At 41.2% G+C, this 16,175-nt stretch overlaps 1 protein-coding gene across 1 annotated transcript in view; it reads right to left on the reverse strand.

Moving 5' to 3' along the window:
* utp20 (UTP20 small subunit processome component) overlaps window positions 1–15,844 on the reverse strand; it is a 60,157-nt gene extending 44,313 nt beyond the window's left edge. Inside the window, exons 1-16 of the mRNA XM_084050193.1 lie at window positions 15,663–15,844; window positions 14,199–14,279; window positions 14,025–14,091; window positions 12,402–12,534; window positions 11,227–11,415; window positions 10,456–10,537; window positions 8,174–8,311; window positions 7,324–7,479; window positions 5,936–6,094; window positions 4,788–4,928; window positions 3,633–3,710; window positions 3,298–3,485; window positions 2,627–2,791; window positions 2,309–2,397; window positions 1,156–1,261; window positions 533–683 (exon numbers count right to left, since the gene is read on the reverse strand). Coding sequence (XP_083906319.1) covers window positions 533–683; window positions 1,156–1,261; window positions 2,309–2,397; window positions 2,627–2,791; window positions 3,298–3,485; window positions 3,633–3,710; window positions 4,788–4,928; window positions 5,936–6,094; window positions 7,324–7,479; window positions 8,174–8,311; window positions 10,456–10,537; window positions 11,227–11,415; window positions 12,402–12,534; window positions 14,025–14,091; window positions 14,199–14,279; window positions 15,663–15,713 — 1,974 coding nt within the window. The 5' untranslated portion in view covers window positions 15,714–15,844. The remainder of the gene's footprint in view (window positions 1–532; window positions 684–1,155; window positions 1,262–2,308; window positions 2,398–2,626; window positions 2,792–3,297; window positions 3,486–3,632; window positions 3,711–4,787; window positions 4,929–5,935; window positions 6,095–7,323; window positions 7,480–8,173; window positions 8,312–10,455; window positions 10,538–11,226; window positions 11,416–12,401; window positions 12,535–14,024; window positions 14,092–14,198; window positions 14,280–15,662) is intronic.
* Window positions 15,845–16,175: the final 331 nt, after the last annotated feature.

Raw genomic sequence — 16,175 nt, forward strand, 5'->3', positions numbered from 1 at the left:
TTGACAGCAAATTTAGATTTTTTTTTAGTCAATAGTCTTTTGAATAAAATTCCATTTAGTTTCAGTCATATTTTAGTCATCTGAAATGTTTTAGTTTTTATCTAGTTTTGGTCGACTAAATCTACAGTTGATTTAGTCGCTATTTTCAGAGCGCAACACCTGATCGCAACCAAACAAAATAACTTGTCTTAGTTCTAGTGGATCTCTTCTCCACTAGTCCCTCCAACATTTTAGTGTAGTTTTTATTTGTTGACGAAATTGTCAATATATTTACTCTTAGTTTTAGTCATCGTAGCTTAGTTTATATTTAATTTTTATGTCAGTGAAAAAAGGTAGTCGACGAACATTTTTATCATAGTTTTAGTCGACGAAATCAACACTGCACAAGAGAGAGATCTACTCTATTTTGACTATCCAAAGAAATCTTAAAATGACACAGCTGCGTTCCCGGTCTTAATGGCTTCAAATGATCTCGTATTCATAATTTCAAGGCGCATCATGCTACTACTTCATCATACTACAAAGTTCTTGCCTTGGAGACATTGGAGGAGATGTTGGCGTGCAGCATCTGGTACAGCTCCAGCAGTGCATTGTGGGACAGATGCTGATGGACTCCGCTGACAGAGAGGCGGGTGTAATAGAGGTCAGCGAGCAACAGAGCTGACAGGTCTGCAGGGAACGTCCTGGAAAGAGACGTCAAAGCAAAGGTTCACATGATGATGATGATGGATGGGGGCTGAGAATGATCCAAGCACCACAGAAGAATTTATAAAAGTTTATAAAGGTAAAATTTTCTCTGATTTCTGTTGTTTTCTAAGTGTTTTTCAAAAAACAAGCCACATTGAAACGGCCATAGCTCTGTAATGGAGGATCGCGGCCGGTCAAATGCTACCGGACCCCCGTGCGTGTAATGAGCCGATCTCCGCGAGGACGGCGGTCACGGAGAATATTCCATGATTTTTCAAAAGGTACAGCAAAATCGCCATTTTCGTTGGAAAGGGAACCGGAGACGGCTGAATTAATGAATTAACTCAATGGCAGTGAAAGAGTTAACATAGCTAAGGTTAACTACTGTCCTCCTTCAACATTGCTAAGGTTGCATCCAAACACCCCATAGTTACACACAAAAGACACAGGAGACAGTGCAGTACTTACTTCAGGATGGAAGTGACCTTGTCTACTGGGACCAGTGACAGGAGCTCAGCAGAACCATCTAGGTTGAGGAGACAGCTGAGGGCCTGTCTGGCCACGAACAGACCAGCTGAGGGGACAATGAGGTCAGGAAGGAAGGAAGGTGGTGGGAGATGATTAGTGTGGAGCAGTGTGGATTCTCAACCTTTTTAATTACAAGGAACTCCAGCTTGATGCATTAGGCCATGGACCTCCATTGGATCAAATATTTATCTCTGGGACCCCAAGCTACACTGCAAAATTCTCAGTGTTAATTTAGCCCTGGGAGTGTACAAATGCCAACTACAGGGTTCCGACACATTTTTACCAATGAATTTCCAAAACTTTTCCAAGACTTTTCCAGAATATTTAACCCAATTTCCAGGCCTGTATAACAATATTATATATAACATTCAGCGCAATAACGAGTCTCTTACTCTTATGTGCAATGCCCAAAGACAGGCAGTGTAGCAAAAATAAAGAACTAAACTAAAAACTAAAAAATTTACTAACTACGCATCACGCTGCAACACGTTGTGAGCTTGTAGATCTGTTATTTTTGTCACGTCCGGTATACATTAGGCTGCAATCACGCAGCCCGTTCGGAAAAAAACAAACATTTTGTGTAATGTTATAGATGTTTTGGGAAAAAAATGCCAAAAACAATGCGAAGCCAAATATTTTTCCAGGACCCTTGATAAATTCCAGGGCCCTATACAAATTCCAAATCTTTTCCAGGACTGGAAAAAGATTTTTCTAATTTCAAAATATTTCCAGGAATTTCATGACCGTGGGGACCCTGCAACTATCAATTAGCTGGGGACCCCCCGGAATGCTTGAGAACCAGAGGTGTTGTAAACAGTAACTGAACAATTCAAAGTGCATTCATCATTATCATGAACAGCCTGGGTTTTCAAGCTTATATAATCTTCGTTACCATTTTCAAACTGGACACGCAAGAGGTAAACAATTGTGTACGGGGAGCATAATTAATGCTTGTGGCTATTGCGTATGAGCTGGGTATTTGTAAACATTTGGCATGCACATAATGCGGACAAGTTTGACTCAAGCATTGTGCTAACATTTCGTCTTTCAGTTTGCGTTGTACAGAAAAAAAAAAAAAAAAAAAAGCACAAACCTTTTCCCAGCTTCTCTGTCTCAACCTCACATATGAGGTGACAGAGGAGGGCTGTCACAGCAGGAACCACGCTAGTGGAAGCCAGTGGTCTGAAATATGAAAAAAGAAAATACAATTTAATCACACCACACATTTTTTTTTAAATGGGCCAAAAACGGTCCGGACCGTTTATGGCACATAACGCATAGCTTCTCAAAAACGGTCCAGACCGTTTATGGCACTCATTGTGTTAAGTACAGTATTTGAGTACATGTACTTAGTTACTTTCCCCCACTGTGAGTGAGTGAGTGCATGGCCTGTTGGGTGATGCCAGTGTACCTGAGGTGTGGCAGAAGGACCAGAGCTGCCCACGGCAGGGACAGGTCAGTGAGGGTCTGGTCCCCCTGCGGCAGGCTGAGCATAGACAACACCAGCTCTGGTACCGAGCCGCTCTCCTCCTCCGTCTCTGGGCCTGCATCAGCGCCGGTCTGGACAGCCTCAACGCTGCAAGCAAGACAAACGTCTCAGAATCAGAGATGTAAAACCACATCAAACCTCACTTCTTCAGAGCCGCGCTATGAGCTTGTAGATCTATTTTAGAAAAATAACGAACATTTGTGGAAATCTTTGAATATATATATTTTTTTTTTAAGCAAACATTTTTAACTCAAATCTTTGTTTCTGGGGGGGCCCCTGGAACAACTTTTTGGGGGTCCTTGACATTATTATAGCAACATAGGTTTTAAAAAAAAAAACTGTTAGGATTTAGAAGACAAGATTTTAATAAAAATGTTTATATTTAAAAATACATATATATATATTCAAAAATTGCACACATTTTCAAGATTTTTCAAAAATAGCAGATCCACAAGCTCGTAGCGCGGTTTGAGCTTGTATATCTGCTATTTTTGAGTAGCCCAAAGAGATCTTAAATGACACTTAGATGACACAAATGATGCTTTCCCGGTCTTAAAGGGTTCAATCCCCGCCGTGCCGGGTGTCAGTCTCACCCTGCGTGCGATGGTGGTGCTGCGCTGAAGAGGAGCGGGTAGGTCTCGAAGGCCATGGAGCCGTCTGTGGGAGGCGGGGCCTTGGCCAAAATCAGACTGACCAACACCTCCAGACCGCAGTGGCGGGACAGGGGGTCGACGCTGCAGACCAAGCCCGCCGTGCACCTCAACAGGCTGGGGAGGAAGAGCTGAGGAGGAAGAGGATGAAGAAGAGGAAACAAGTATATATATTTTTTTTTATTTGTGTTAAAGCATCAAGTATTGTCCCAAAGACTGACAAATAAATATACATCAAAGGTATTCCATTAAGGTGAGATCATGATGAGATATCGAACCTGTTCGAATTGATTCATTGAGAACATCTCCTTGGTGAACTCCAGGAGAAGCTCCTGCTCCATTCTGCTGGCAAACACCTGGTGGCCAGAGCAGAGACGGGAAAATGCACATATATTTACATTAAAATGGTGCGTTTATATAGCGCTTTTATCCAAAGCGCTTTACATGCACATTCACCCATTCACACACACACCGATGGCAGAGGAAACCATGCAAGGCACCAACCTGCTCATCGGGAGCAATCAGGGGTTCAGGGGTTTTGCTTAAGGACACTTCGACACTGACTCTGGGGGAGCCCGGGATCGAACTGAGAACCTTGCGGTTGCCATCCGGCCGCTCTACCCCTGAGCCACTTATGCGCACGCGCATACACATACAAAGGAATTCTCTTTAACATACGTACATATCGTTGCTGTCGGGCAAAACCCTTGTATCTCTACATTTCAACTCTTCACGTTTTTTCCGTAAATGAATGCCCTACTTCATCATACAAGAGTGTCACACAAGAAAGTAGCAGATCTACAAGCTGGACGACGATATGCAGCAGCACACAAACTCTCTCCCACACACACACACACACACACACACACGTGTATTTATTCTGAGACAGACAGACAGTCTGGAAAAAGTACTCAAATTCTTTACTTAAGTAAAAGTACCAATACTGCAATATAGAAATACTTTGTTACAGGTAAAGGTCCAGAATAAAACATGTACTTGAGTAAAAGTACAAAAGTATTGGCATCAAAATGTACTTAAAGTACCAAAAGTTAAAGTACTAGGCTATTTGAAAATAGCAGATCTACAAGCTCACAACGCGTCGCGATGCGACGCGTTGTGAGCTTGTAGATTGGCTATTTTCAAATAGCCTATGTATAAAATAGGGCTAAAGTGGTTAATGTATGTTTTATAATATCATAATGTATATCTGAAAAGTAACTAGTAACTAAAGGTTTCAAAGAATTGTAGTGGAGTAAAAGTACAATATTTGCCTCTGAGATGCAGTGGAGTAGAAGTAACAGCATTGGAAATTATAAATACTCAAGTAAAGTACAAAATACCTCAAAATGGTACTTAAGTAATAAGTACAGTACTTAAGTAAATGTACTCCGTTACTTTCCACCACCGCAGACAGTACGCTGTCAAACACAAACCTGCTGGACGATCTCCTGGACGAGTGCTGGGGCCAGGCGGACGTACTCCCCCAGGAGCAGAGAGGAGATGATCTGGAGGAGCAGGCGAGAGCAGGAGGCAGAGCCTGAGAGACCTGGGCTGGGGATGAGCTGTAACACCGTCTGCAGGCAGGAGGAGAACACGAAGCAAAAGATAAGAGGACATACGCTTCATTTATACTTTGTCTGCGTGCCGGGCGGCGCCACGTGCTGAAAGTAGGCCATCTACAAGCTCGCATCATCACACATTGTGAATTTGCAGTCAAAGGATTATTATTTTATTTTTGGTTAATTAAGTGTTAAATAGCTCTATATTCTGATAGTAATAATTTCTATATTTCTATAGAGTGCTTGTTCAGTAACATGGGTCTCCCCGTCTCTCCAGTTCTTTAACACATTGCCTGCCAAGGACGTATTGTTGTAACTTAATGGGTTACTTGTGATGATAATTCATTTGCATGATTGATTTAAAAGCTGCTAAATTCTATTAAGTACTATTTACAGTTAAAAGCAGAGTTAAAAAGATTGATTCATTTAATACAGTTTATTTGATATTGTTTATTGAGAAACATTGTTTGACACTGTATTGCTACTTTTCTAGTTGTATACCTAACAAGGGGTTAAGTAAAAAACTGCATGTCCCACAAGGCTTAGCGGTAAAACCGGATGTAGAAAGATACCGGGTCAGTTTTGTTGTGTTCCAGTGCTATTGAGCAATACTAGCTCGGTGGAGCGAATGAATGACAGCTAAGCTAACCAGTCTAAAAGACCGTTGTTTTGTACCATTTTGTATTGCACCTTTTTTCTATATAAAGTACCATTCTTTAATTCCATTTTCGACGTCCTGTCCAATACTTTGATCGTAGTTATTCTACACGTATGTATACGTCCTTTCAAAATAAATCATTTTTCAGTTTTCAGTGATTACGCCAGAGGGCGCTCTACACCAACCTATGAATACAAGCAAGAAATAACGTCATCCCCAAAAAAAAGTCAGTCCATCCACTCCCATGTTATGAGACGTAGAAAAAGTACTTTTTCCAAGCGTGTGACAAATAAACCTTCTTGAATTCATATATCTGCTACTATGAGAAATCTGTCCATGAGCCCTCTCTCTCCCCTGTCCTTACCTGGCACACGGACTCAGGCTCGGTGATCTTTCCCCCGTCCTTGTGGGACACCAGGGTGTGGACGATGTACAGCAACCTCTCCAGCTGCTCTGCTGCCTGGGTCTGGGTCTGGTCGTCTCCTGGTGTCCCTAAGACACCCAGGACCTCCGCCACACTGGCCTGTAGGCGGGGAGGACACGACAATACCATCATCAGCCCTCATTACATCAAGAAAAAAAAACGTGTTATTATTTTGTGGCCTTGTACACAGTGGTGTAAAGTAACTAAGTGCATGTACTCATGTACTCAAGTACTGTACTTAACACATCGGGTGCCAGCATTTTTTCATAACAACTTACCTTGGGTGCCAGCATTCTCCCCATTGACTGCGCTTTGCTGTTAAAAGCTTTAGACTCCGCGACGAGCAAATCCACGTGTAAAAAAAAGCATCCATTCATGTTGCGCGATGACCCTGGCTACATCCTGGATCGATAACATTTCAACCGCAAGTTACAACGGGGACGGATCGCGCACCGCGCATGACCGGTTTTCCACACCGGAAACAGATTCGGAGATATAGGCGTTTTAAAGAAGGAAATAGACAGGAAGCGGATGGAAGCCATGTTTTTGTTTCCGGTGATCTATCTGGCCCTTCCTTCTCAAGATCACTGTGGGTACTCTCAGAGCTGCTCTAGCCCCGCCCATGTGGAGAAAAACAAAAAGACTGAAAACACGGTTCAGACCGTGAACGGCACCAGAGCGCTACTATGTGAAAACACGGTTCAGACCGTGATCGGCACCCGATGTGTTAAGTACAATTTTGAGGTATTTTTTACTTTACTGGAGTATTTTAAAGTTTCAATACTTTTACTTCTACTCCACTACGGGTGCGTTGGGATTATACAGCATTGAGCGCACTGGCCAATACAAACGCATACGTGAGTATTTCCGAACGCACCCCTACATCTCAGAGGAAAATATTGTACTTTTACTCCACTACAATTATATGAAAACTTTAGTTACTTGTTACTTTGTAGATTATTATTACAAAACACACTAACCACTTCAGTCCTATATTTCAGCCATTTGAAAATAGCCGATCTACAAGCTCACAATGCGTCGCATCGCGACGCATTGTGAGCTTGTAGATCGGCTATTTTCAAATGATTTTTATGCCATTAGAAAACAAATTGCATACTAGAAGAAAAATTCCGGACTTTTACATGTAACGGAGTATTTCTACATTGCAGTATTGATACTTTTACTTAAGTAAAACATTTGACTTCTTTTTCCACCACTGATAAGAATAGAGTATAATTCATGAGTCTCTTCTCCATTAAATGTATGCCTCACAGCCCAGTTGAATGTTCCTCTGGTCTGGTCCTTTACTCTGTGCATGTAGCATTTACCTGTAGAGACTCCCACAGCACCAGGAAGTTCTCTCTGTAGACGTGCTGGGTGGCAGCCTGGGCCATTTGATCCAGGGCGTCCCTGACAGAGTCCCAGGGAAGCGAGACCCCCGGACAGGTAGCAGGACCCAGCTTCCGCAGGGCCACCGGAAACGCCTTGAAGGAAGAGGGAGGAAGAGACGGACGGACAGTGGCAGAGATCAGAGGGTTAAACAGAGACATGTCATCCGATATCAAGACGATTAATTAACCCTCTAAGGTCGGGAAAGCATCTGTGTGATTTTTTTTATTTCTTTGGGCGATTAAAAAAAATAGCTCATAGCGCGGATCTTCATTTTTTTTTTTTTATTGTGAAAATGTGTGCAAATCTTTGAATATATATATTTTTTTTCAAGCGAACATTTTTCACTCCAATCTATGCTTCATGGGGTCCCTGGAACTAAATATTTTAAAATGGGGGTCCGCAGCCAAATACATATAATTTTGGGGGTCCTTCGCATGAAAAAGTTTGAGCACCACTGATATAGAAACATACGTTTTTTCCAAAAAAAAATAGGATTTAGAAGACATTTGTAGAATCCCCAGAAGCGAAGATTGGAGTTACAAATGTTCGCTTAAAAAAAAAACATATACATATATATATGTTCAAAGATTTGCAAAAATGTTCATGATTTTTCAATAAATAGCAGAAGCTCATAGCACGGCACTCTATGAGCTTGTAGATCTGCTATTTTTTACTAGCCCAAAAAAATCTAAAAATGACACTGATTCTTTCCCGGTCTAAATGGGTTAAGATAACTATTATTGCACAACGTGGAGGCTTTTTTTCCTGGAAGTTATTCCTACTCACAGTGGTGGCACATGAGTGGAACATGTGGCAGACTCCTCTGCACATCTCAAACAGCAGCTGACCCGCACCTTCGGCCTTCTCAGGGTGCTCCTCCAGGTCTGAGAACACCACATTCAGCAGGCCATCCAAATCTGCAACCTGGGTGATGATGAAAACGGATCGAACATTAGTTGGAGCCTTGTTCAAATCGGCCTCATGGTGGCGCTATACCAGCCCAGTTTACGTTTTGGGTCTGTAACTCTTAAACGTCGGTCATACAATCGAAAATACATTTTTCCCTGGAGTCCCTTGGATCATACATGCTAATGTATCCGGTAGGAGACTCGAAGGAGTCACTTTGAGTCTCCAACCGGTGAGACCGCTGGTCATTAAATTATTGGCTTAGGAATGCGACAAAAACAAAAAAAAACTCCATGAATTCAAGGCTTCATGGGGTGTGTAATTGATAGAAAATAAGTATTTTTTGGGGTGAACTACTCCTTTAAGATTTTACGCTATTTATCATTTTCATCAAACCAGACTTTGTCCAAAACTCACACAAATCACTACATGTCATCTCTGCCAGGGTCATGTGTATCATACCGATGTTTTATATTCCATACCGATTGGCTACAATTTACTTCCAAAGTTTGCAAGAAGGGCCTATTTAACAAAAAAATGCTAAAAACATCAACTTATCGTCCCAATTACTCCAAAACGTTTTTACATATTGAGGGGCCTCTAAACAACGCAGCACTCAAAGTGATTTCACTTAGAACAGCGGTTCTCAACGAGTGGTCCGGTGACCACCAGTGGTCCTTGAGGGGGCTCCAGGTGGTCCCCAGCTAAATGATGGAGAGTTGGTAACAAATTGACCCTTATTATAGATCTCTAACTCTTGAGAGCGTAAAATGAAACCAAATGGACCCTTACGGGTCCATTTGGTTTCATTTTACGCTCTCAAGAGTTGAATTATTGTTAAACACCTGCATAACTTCATTAAAAAAATGTTATTTTGATCAACGTTTGCCTGTTATTATCTCTCCTATGGTACCAACATCAATACAGCATGTAGAGTCTAAATCTCATCAAATAGTGGTCCGTCGCTCAAATGCTAAATAAATAATGGACCTTGACATAAAAAGTGTTGAAAACCACTGACTCAGACCCATAGTGGGCACCACAAATGCGACACGTGTCACTGTTTGCTGCAGAACCGGTGTCGTTGCAGTTGTTTTCCTTGTTTTTAAATGCTTTTTGATATTCCATAATGTTTGTCTATAATGTACTTCCACAATTAGTGTGCGGGGTCTGCTTCTTATACAAAAAAATGCTATTATATCATGAATATATCCAATCAACCCCCAAATTACACACACGTTGCAGGGCGTTCCTTGCATCCTGCCGGCTGCAACTCTAGTCTTGTATCTGCGCTAGTGAAGGTCAGCTTAACCTCACACACACTTGTGCTCATTAGTAGAGCAAAGGAGCAAAGACTCTAGCCACGGTTGACCGGGGGAGTTGGCAATCAGAGTCTGAGCAAATTGAGGAGTACAAGAATAAACATAGCAGTGCCTCATTAATCCATTCAATCCTGGAACGCATCTCTGTCATTATAGATTTATTTGGCTATTCAAAAATAGCAGATCTACAAGTTCATAACGCGGCAAACTTGTAGATCTGCTATTTTTGAAAAAAAAATGGAAAAATTGTGCAAATCTTTGAAAATGTATTTTTTTAAGGGAACATTTTTAACTAATAATCTTTGCTTCTGGGGTATTTTCAGAAGGGGGGGTCCCCGGCCAAGTACATATCATTTTGGGTGGTCCTTGACATGAAAACGTTTGAGAACCACTGATATTATAGCAACCTACGTTTTTTCCAAAACAAATAACTATTAGGATTTACAAGACATTTGTAGAATCCCCCCAGAAGCAAAGATTTGAGTTACAAATGTTCGCTTGAAAAAATATATATATTCAAAGATTTGCACACATTTTCACGATTTTTCAAAAATAGCAGATCTACAAGCTCATAGCGTGGCACTCGGTGCCGCGCTATGAGCTTGTAGATCTGCTATTTTTGAACGGCCAAAGAAATCTAAAAATGACACAGACAGATGCGTTCCCGGTCTTAATGGGTTAATCCGACATGGGGAGACGGGAGGATCCATGCACAATTCACATTATGAAAGAACCAATAGATGTCATTATCCCTACTTGACCTCTGATATGGTGATGTATGATGTGATAATGCGTTTGTATTTTTAACTAGTACATACTAACTCTTAACCCGTGACCCACCTTTCTCATCAAAAAGGAGAAACTCTCGGCTGCAAACTTGCGAATGTGATCCTTCTTGTGGGCCAACAGCGTGCTGTACAAACTACAGAGAGAAGAACAACCCATCAGTGGTGGAAAAAGTACTCAAATGTTTTACTTAGGTAAAAGTATCAATACTGCAATGTAGAAGTACTCTGATACAAGTTAAAAGTCCGGAATTCAAAATGTTACTTGAGTAAAAGTGCAAAAGTATTGGTATCAAAATGTATTTAAAGTACCAAAAGTAAAAGTACTAAAATGTTTGAAAACAGCAGATCTAAAAGCTCGCAACGCGTCGCATAGCGACGCGTTGTGAGCTTGTAGATCGGTAGATCTTGTAGATCGGCTAACCCTTTCAAATAGCCTAGGTATGAAAAATGGCTAAAGTGGTTAATGTATGTTTTATAATGTAATCATTTATATCTGCAAAGTAACTAGTAACTAAAGTTTTCAAATAATCGTAGTGGATAGTGTAGTCAATATTTGCCTCTGAGATGTAGTGGAGTAGAAGTAAAAGTATAGACAATTGGAAACACTCCAGTAAAGTAAAAGTACCTCAAAATTGTACTAACTGTTCCTTTACACCACTGCAACCAATGCATATCTCACCTATATTACACACACTGACAACACAAATGTCTCTTTTGTTTTCCATCATTTTACATGTATTTACTTCTATTTTTCCTTCCAATGATAAAAAACTAAAGATGAAACTAAACATTTGTTTTCATGAAACTAGGCGCGCCTTCTCACCAGTACATGTTGGCCATGTCCTTCACCATGAGCCTCCACAGGTACTTGTAGAGGTAGGAGAGAGCGGTGAAGGACCACTCCAGCACCTCCGTGTCTGGTGTCTCCAGGATGGAGGCGATCAGGACAAAGAAGTCAGAGAAGTGTGGGTAGAAGTCGGTCTGCAGGTCCCGGGCCAGCTGGACCACAAGGCTAAATGAAAAAAGGGAGAGGAGATGATGAGAGGAACGTAGATGGGGTATAATAACACATCTTTTAACGTGGAAAAGAATCTTTTAGTGTGGATTTCAAGTTCTGGTGATTTTATTAAAGTTATGATTGAATGAACCATCACCCAGCAACTAGCCTCGATCTCCAGGCTTTTATTTTTAATTTTTGCTCAAAAATAAAAGCCTGGACCAGCGTGTTGACGTTCCTGGAATAGGAAGTGTTTCATTTCCCCAACCAACCAGAGTGCAGTGGGTGTCGCTCCAAATGTTGTGACGTTAGGGCTCTCAATGCTACACATTGGGGAGGAGGAGGGGCGCCGGGCGGGGAGGGGGACTGACGGACAGATTGACGAACCAATGGGATCCGACAACATTTTTCTCCGGAGATTTTGAACCCGCCACTCTATGCCAGATATGACACACGCTAGGGCAGTCTACCCAGCAACTAACCCAGTGATTCTCCAACTCACTGTCGTTATACAGTGTTATGCAGAAAGCTCACTGAGACAAATTCCTTGCATGTATAAGTATATCTACACAGTAAAATCCTTAATGTTAATTTATCCTTTTTGTGACTTTGAGAGTGGACAAATGTGTGTACAGTAATAAGAGTTGAATGTGTTTTTATTTGTTTACTATCAGAGTTAAATGAACACTCAGGACTTTTACAGTGAAGCAATACAAGAAGAAATGTTATTTCTCTCAAGGAGGGTTTAGAGTGGGTCAGGTGTTGCCAGATTATGTGAGAGAAACAAGCAACCAGGTCTAGGAAAACCAGCCCAAAAGAAGCGACTATGGTGCCACATGAGTACTTTAACATGTCCATCAGCTATTTGAAAATACCAGATCTAGAAGCTCACAACGCGCCGCGATGCGACGCGTCGTGAGCTTGTAGATCGGCTATTTTCAAATAAAATCTTTGCGGGGAAATTATAATAAGCAGATCTGGCAACCCTGGTCAGGACTTACTCCAGTAGAGGCTGGAAGGCCATGCTGTTCTTCACTGCCAGGTGGGTCTTCAGACTCTCCACCACAGACTTCTGGTGGAACACCAGCAGGTTGAACGACTGGCACTTGTCGGACACCTCTTTCAAGAAGACCGCTGCGGGATTGGAAACAAAAGAAAAGTTCGGCCAATTCTCGTTTACTGAATTATTGCAGGGGGATATTTGGCAGTGTGCTGTGACTCCACACACATGTAAATGTAAATTGTGATTCACTGCAGCCCAGTGTTGATTTCATCGACTAAAACTATGACGAAAAATGTTACGATGACCAAAACGAAGACTAAATATATTGACAATTCCGTCAAAAAAAAAAAACTGTTAGTGAGGGACTAGTGGAAAAGAGATCCAGTAGAACTAAAAAGACAAGTCGTTTTATGTTTGGTTGTGCTCGGGTGTTGCGCTCTGAAAATAGCAGATCTACAAGCTCACACTGCGACGCGTTGTGAGTTTGTAGATCGGCTATTTTCAGCATGCAACCGAGTGTAGAATCAGCCATTACGACGCCATCAAGGCACCGCCAAAATACATTTTAGTCAACTAAATCAACTGCAGATTTAGTCGACTAAAACTAAATGGAATTGTATTCAAAAGACTATGATTAAACTAAATCAAAATTTGCTGTCAAAATCAACACTGCTCCAGCCACAGTAATCTCCGAGCTGTAATTCGCAGTACGTTGCATCACTTGCATGTCCTACCTGGGCTTCGAACCCGGTTCTCCCACATGAGAGACCAAACATAGTATCAAGGGGGGCATCCCCACTTTGCATGGGGAGATATTGTACTTAACACATTGATTGCCTAGATCGCATATATGCGTTCTTTCAAATCCATCACTTTATTGGATAGATCGCATATATGGGTTCTTTCATTTTTTGGGGAAAATTCCACAAGGGGGCGGGGCGACCTAACACAGCTTTGGAATGATCGATCGTCTCTCAGATAAGAAAAATGTGGATGTGACATCATTCCAAAAAACGTCACTTCCACCCGCCCCAATGATGGGATTTTCAGAAAAACAGCTGTAACTCAGTTTATTTCTTTTTTTCATTGAAAACCACCCGTTTTCAGCGGACCAAAGCTCCAAAATGGCGGATCGCGGTTGGAAACTTGTCGTTCCCATGGATACACAGATCCTTCCGCCTACTCACAGGAACCTTTTTTCGTGTTTTTTTTTTACACAATGTCGGTTCCACAGCGTTTCAAATATCATCGGATTGAGGTAATTATACGCCGGCACGGGGATAGAAAACTATGTTTAATATCTTGGCAATCAATGTGTTAAGAGCTTCCGGCAGTACTACTTAATAGGTGTCCTGGGTCTACACCAGGGTCTACATGTCTCAATGGAAGAGTAGGGAGATCACTTCCAAACCACTGCAGATGTGCTAGTGATATCGTATTAACATGCCGATTGGTTAAAATAAAATACATTCTTGCAGATTTATGACTCATCTTTCACATGACGTCATGGTAAAGACACTGAAATGCTGCTTGTTACAATTTGGGGGTGTGGGGTGGGGCATTGTTGTTCATAAGCAGTCGTTAAGGAATGACGTGTGAAAGTCAGTCGTCTTATACATACCAAAATGTTCTGTCAAGTTGAGGTCTTTCCATTTTGTCAGTGCTTCTGAGAAGTAGGTTTCTACCTCCTGTGATAGGAAACAAACCATCAAGATCTACAGTATAGGCAATCAAGAGTAATCAATGATAAATACATGAGACATAATAAAGGTATCAATGAATGAACGCTCCATACCTCAGCATAGGCACCAGTTCTGTCAATGCGATGGATCACATTGATGTTGACCTTGGCAAGCCTCTCAGCAAAAGTGAGAAACTGGAAAAAGCATTATCCATTAGTATTGATTGATTGAATTGAATACTTTATTAGACAGAAATGCACAAAGTAAGGGTACATACAGTCAGTGGTGGAAGAAAGTATAAAAATGAACTCAATGTCTTGAGTAAAAGTACAAAAGTATTAGCATCAAAATGTACTTCAAGTACCAAGAGTAAAAGCACTCATTATGCAGAAGGTCCCATTTCAAGTTTTCAAAATGTATACAAATCTTTTGAAAATAGCAGATCTACAAGCTCACAACGCGTCGCATCACAACGCATTGTTAGCTTGTAGATCTGCTATTTTCAAAATTTGTGCAAATCTTTGAATATACATATTTTTAAAGCGAACATTTTTAACTCAAATCTTTGCTTCTGGGGGTCCCTGGAACAACATATTTTGAGATGGGGGTCTGCGGCCAAATACATACATGACGTTTTTTTGGCCACACATTGATGGCCAAGATCGCATTGATGCGTTCTTTGAAATCCATCGCTTGCTTGCCAGCAATTCAAAAGTTAGTTAAGATCAGATTAATATCTTATATACAGCTCACTGTATCAAGACAGACTTTTTCATCTTACGATAATTAAAGTTTAGTTAAAATACAATAACATCCTGGGTGTTTATTTAACTCTGAGAACCGTGTAGAAGACCAATATAATAAAGAGTTTTAATAACACTCAGATGTAAAGTAACTACATGTACAAGTACTGTACTTATGTAGAATTTTGAGATATGCTTTACTTTACTGGAGTATTTCCAGTTTTCAGTACTTCTACTCCACTACATCTCAGAGGCAAATATTACACTTTTACTCCACTACAATTATTTGAAAACTTTAGTTACTACAGTAGTTACTTTGTAGCTCAGTCTGATCCATAGCCTAGAAGGAGTTCTCCTTCTAGGCCAGTGGTTTTCAACCAGGGGTCCGGGGACCACCAGTGGTCCTTGAGGGAGTTCCAGGGGGTCCCCAGCTAAATGATGGATAGGGACCAATTGGACCCTTATGGGTCTGTACCTCTGAGAGTGTACAAATGGAACCAAATGGACCCTAACGGGTCCATTTGGTTCCATTTGTACACTCTCAGAGTTAAATTAACATTGGTTTTACAATGTGAATTGGGATCCCAGAGGTATAAATGCCATTAAAAGGGGGTCCATAACCGAATGCATGTCAAACTGGGGGGTCCTTGAAATTAAAATGGTTGAGAATCACTGCTCGAGCCGTAAAAAAAAATTCTCTTATGGGGGTCCCTGGCTTGTCTTTTGAAATGGGGGTCCGCGGGCTAATAAGTGTCAATTTGGGGGTCCTTGACATGAAAAAGTTTGAGAACCACTGTGTGCTAGCATGTTAAAGTGAGTGTAATAAATACTCACCCTGTAAGTATTCTCAGATTTATGATACGAAGACTTGGATTTGTTCTTCATTTTTAGACCAGTTGTTGCTTCAGGGTTTGATGACAATGTTCCGTAAGAAGTGTTCTATGAAAACATGTATTTATGTCTTTATCCACGAGTGTAAAACATGTTATTTACACACAACACGCCTGATGCCAGGGCGCAGCCATGTTGGATTACTAACAGCATGCAGCGTTGCCAGACTGAGTGAGAGAAACAAGCATCTATGAAAGCAGGTCTATGAAAAGAAAGCCCCCGAAGAAGTGAGCCCTTCGCCCTTTAAACATGTGCATTACATTTGAGATTTTAAAACAAATGAAAAAATAAATCTTCAAGACATTTTTCTTTTATGTGGAAACAACCGATATTTACAAGCAACTACACAGAAAAAAACAAGCCCAAAGTTGCTTATAATAAACGAACATGGCAACGCTGTTTTTTTGCTCTCCTCCCCCTCCACGTGGTTCATGATGTCACACAGTTTCTCAACGT

The sequence above is a fragment of the Gymnoscopelus microlampas genome, assembly GCF_963454915.1.
Source record: "Gymnoscopelus microlampas genome assembly, chromosome: 23".
NCBI lineage: Eukaryota > Metazoa > Chordata > Actinopteri > Myctophiformes > Myctophidae > Gymnoscopelus > Gymnoscopelus microlampas.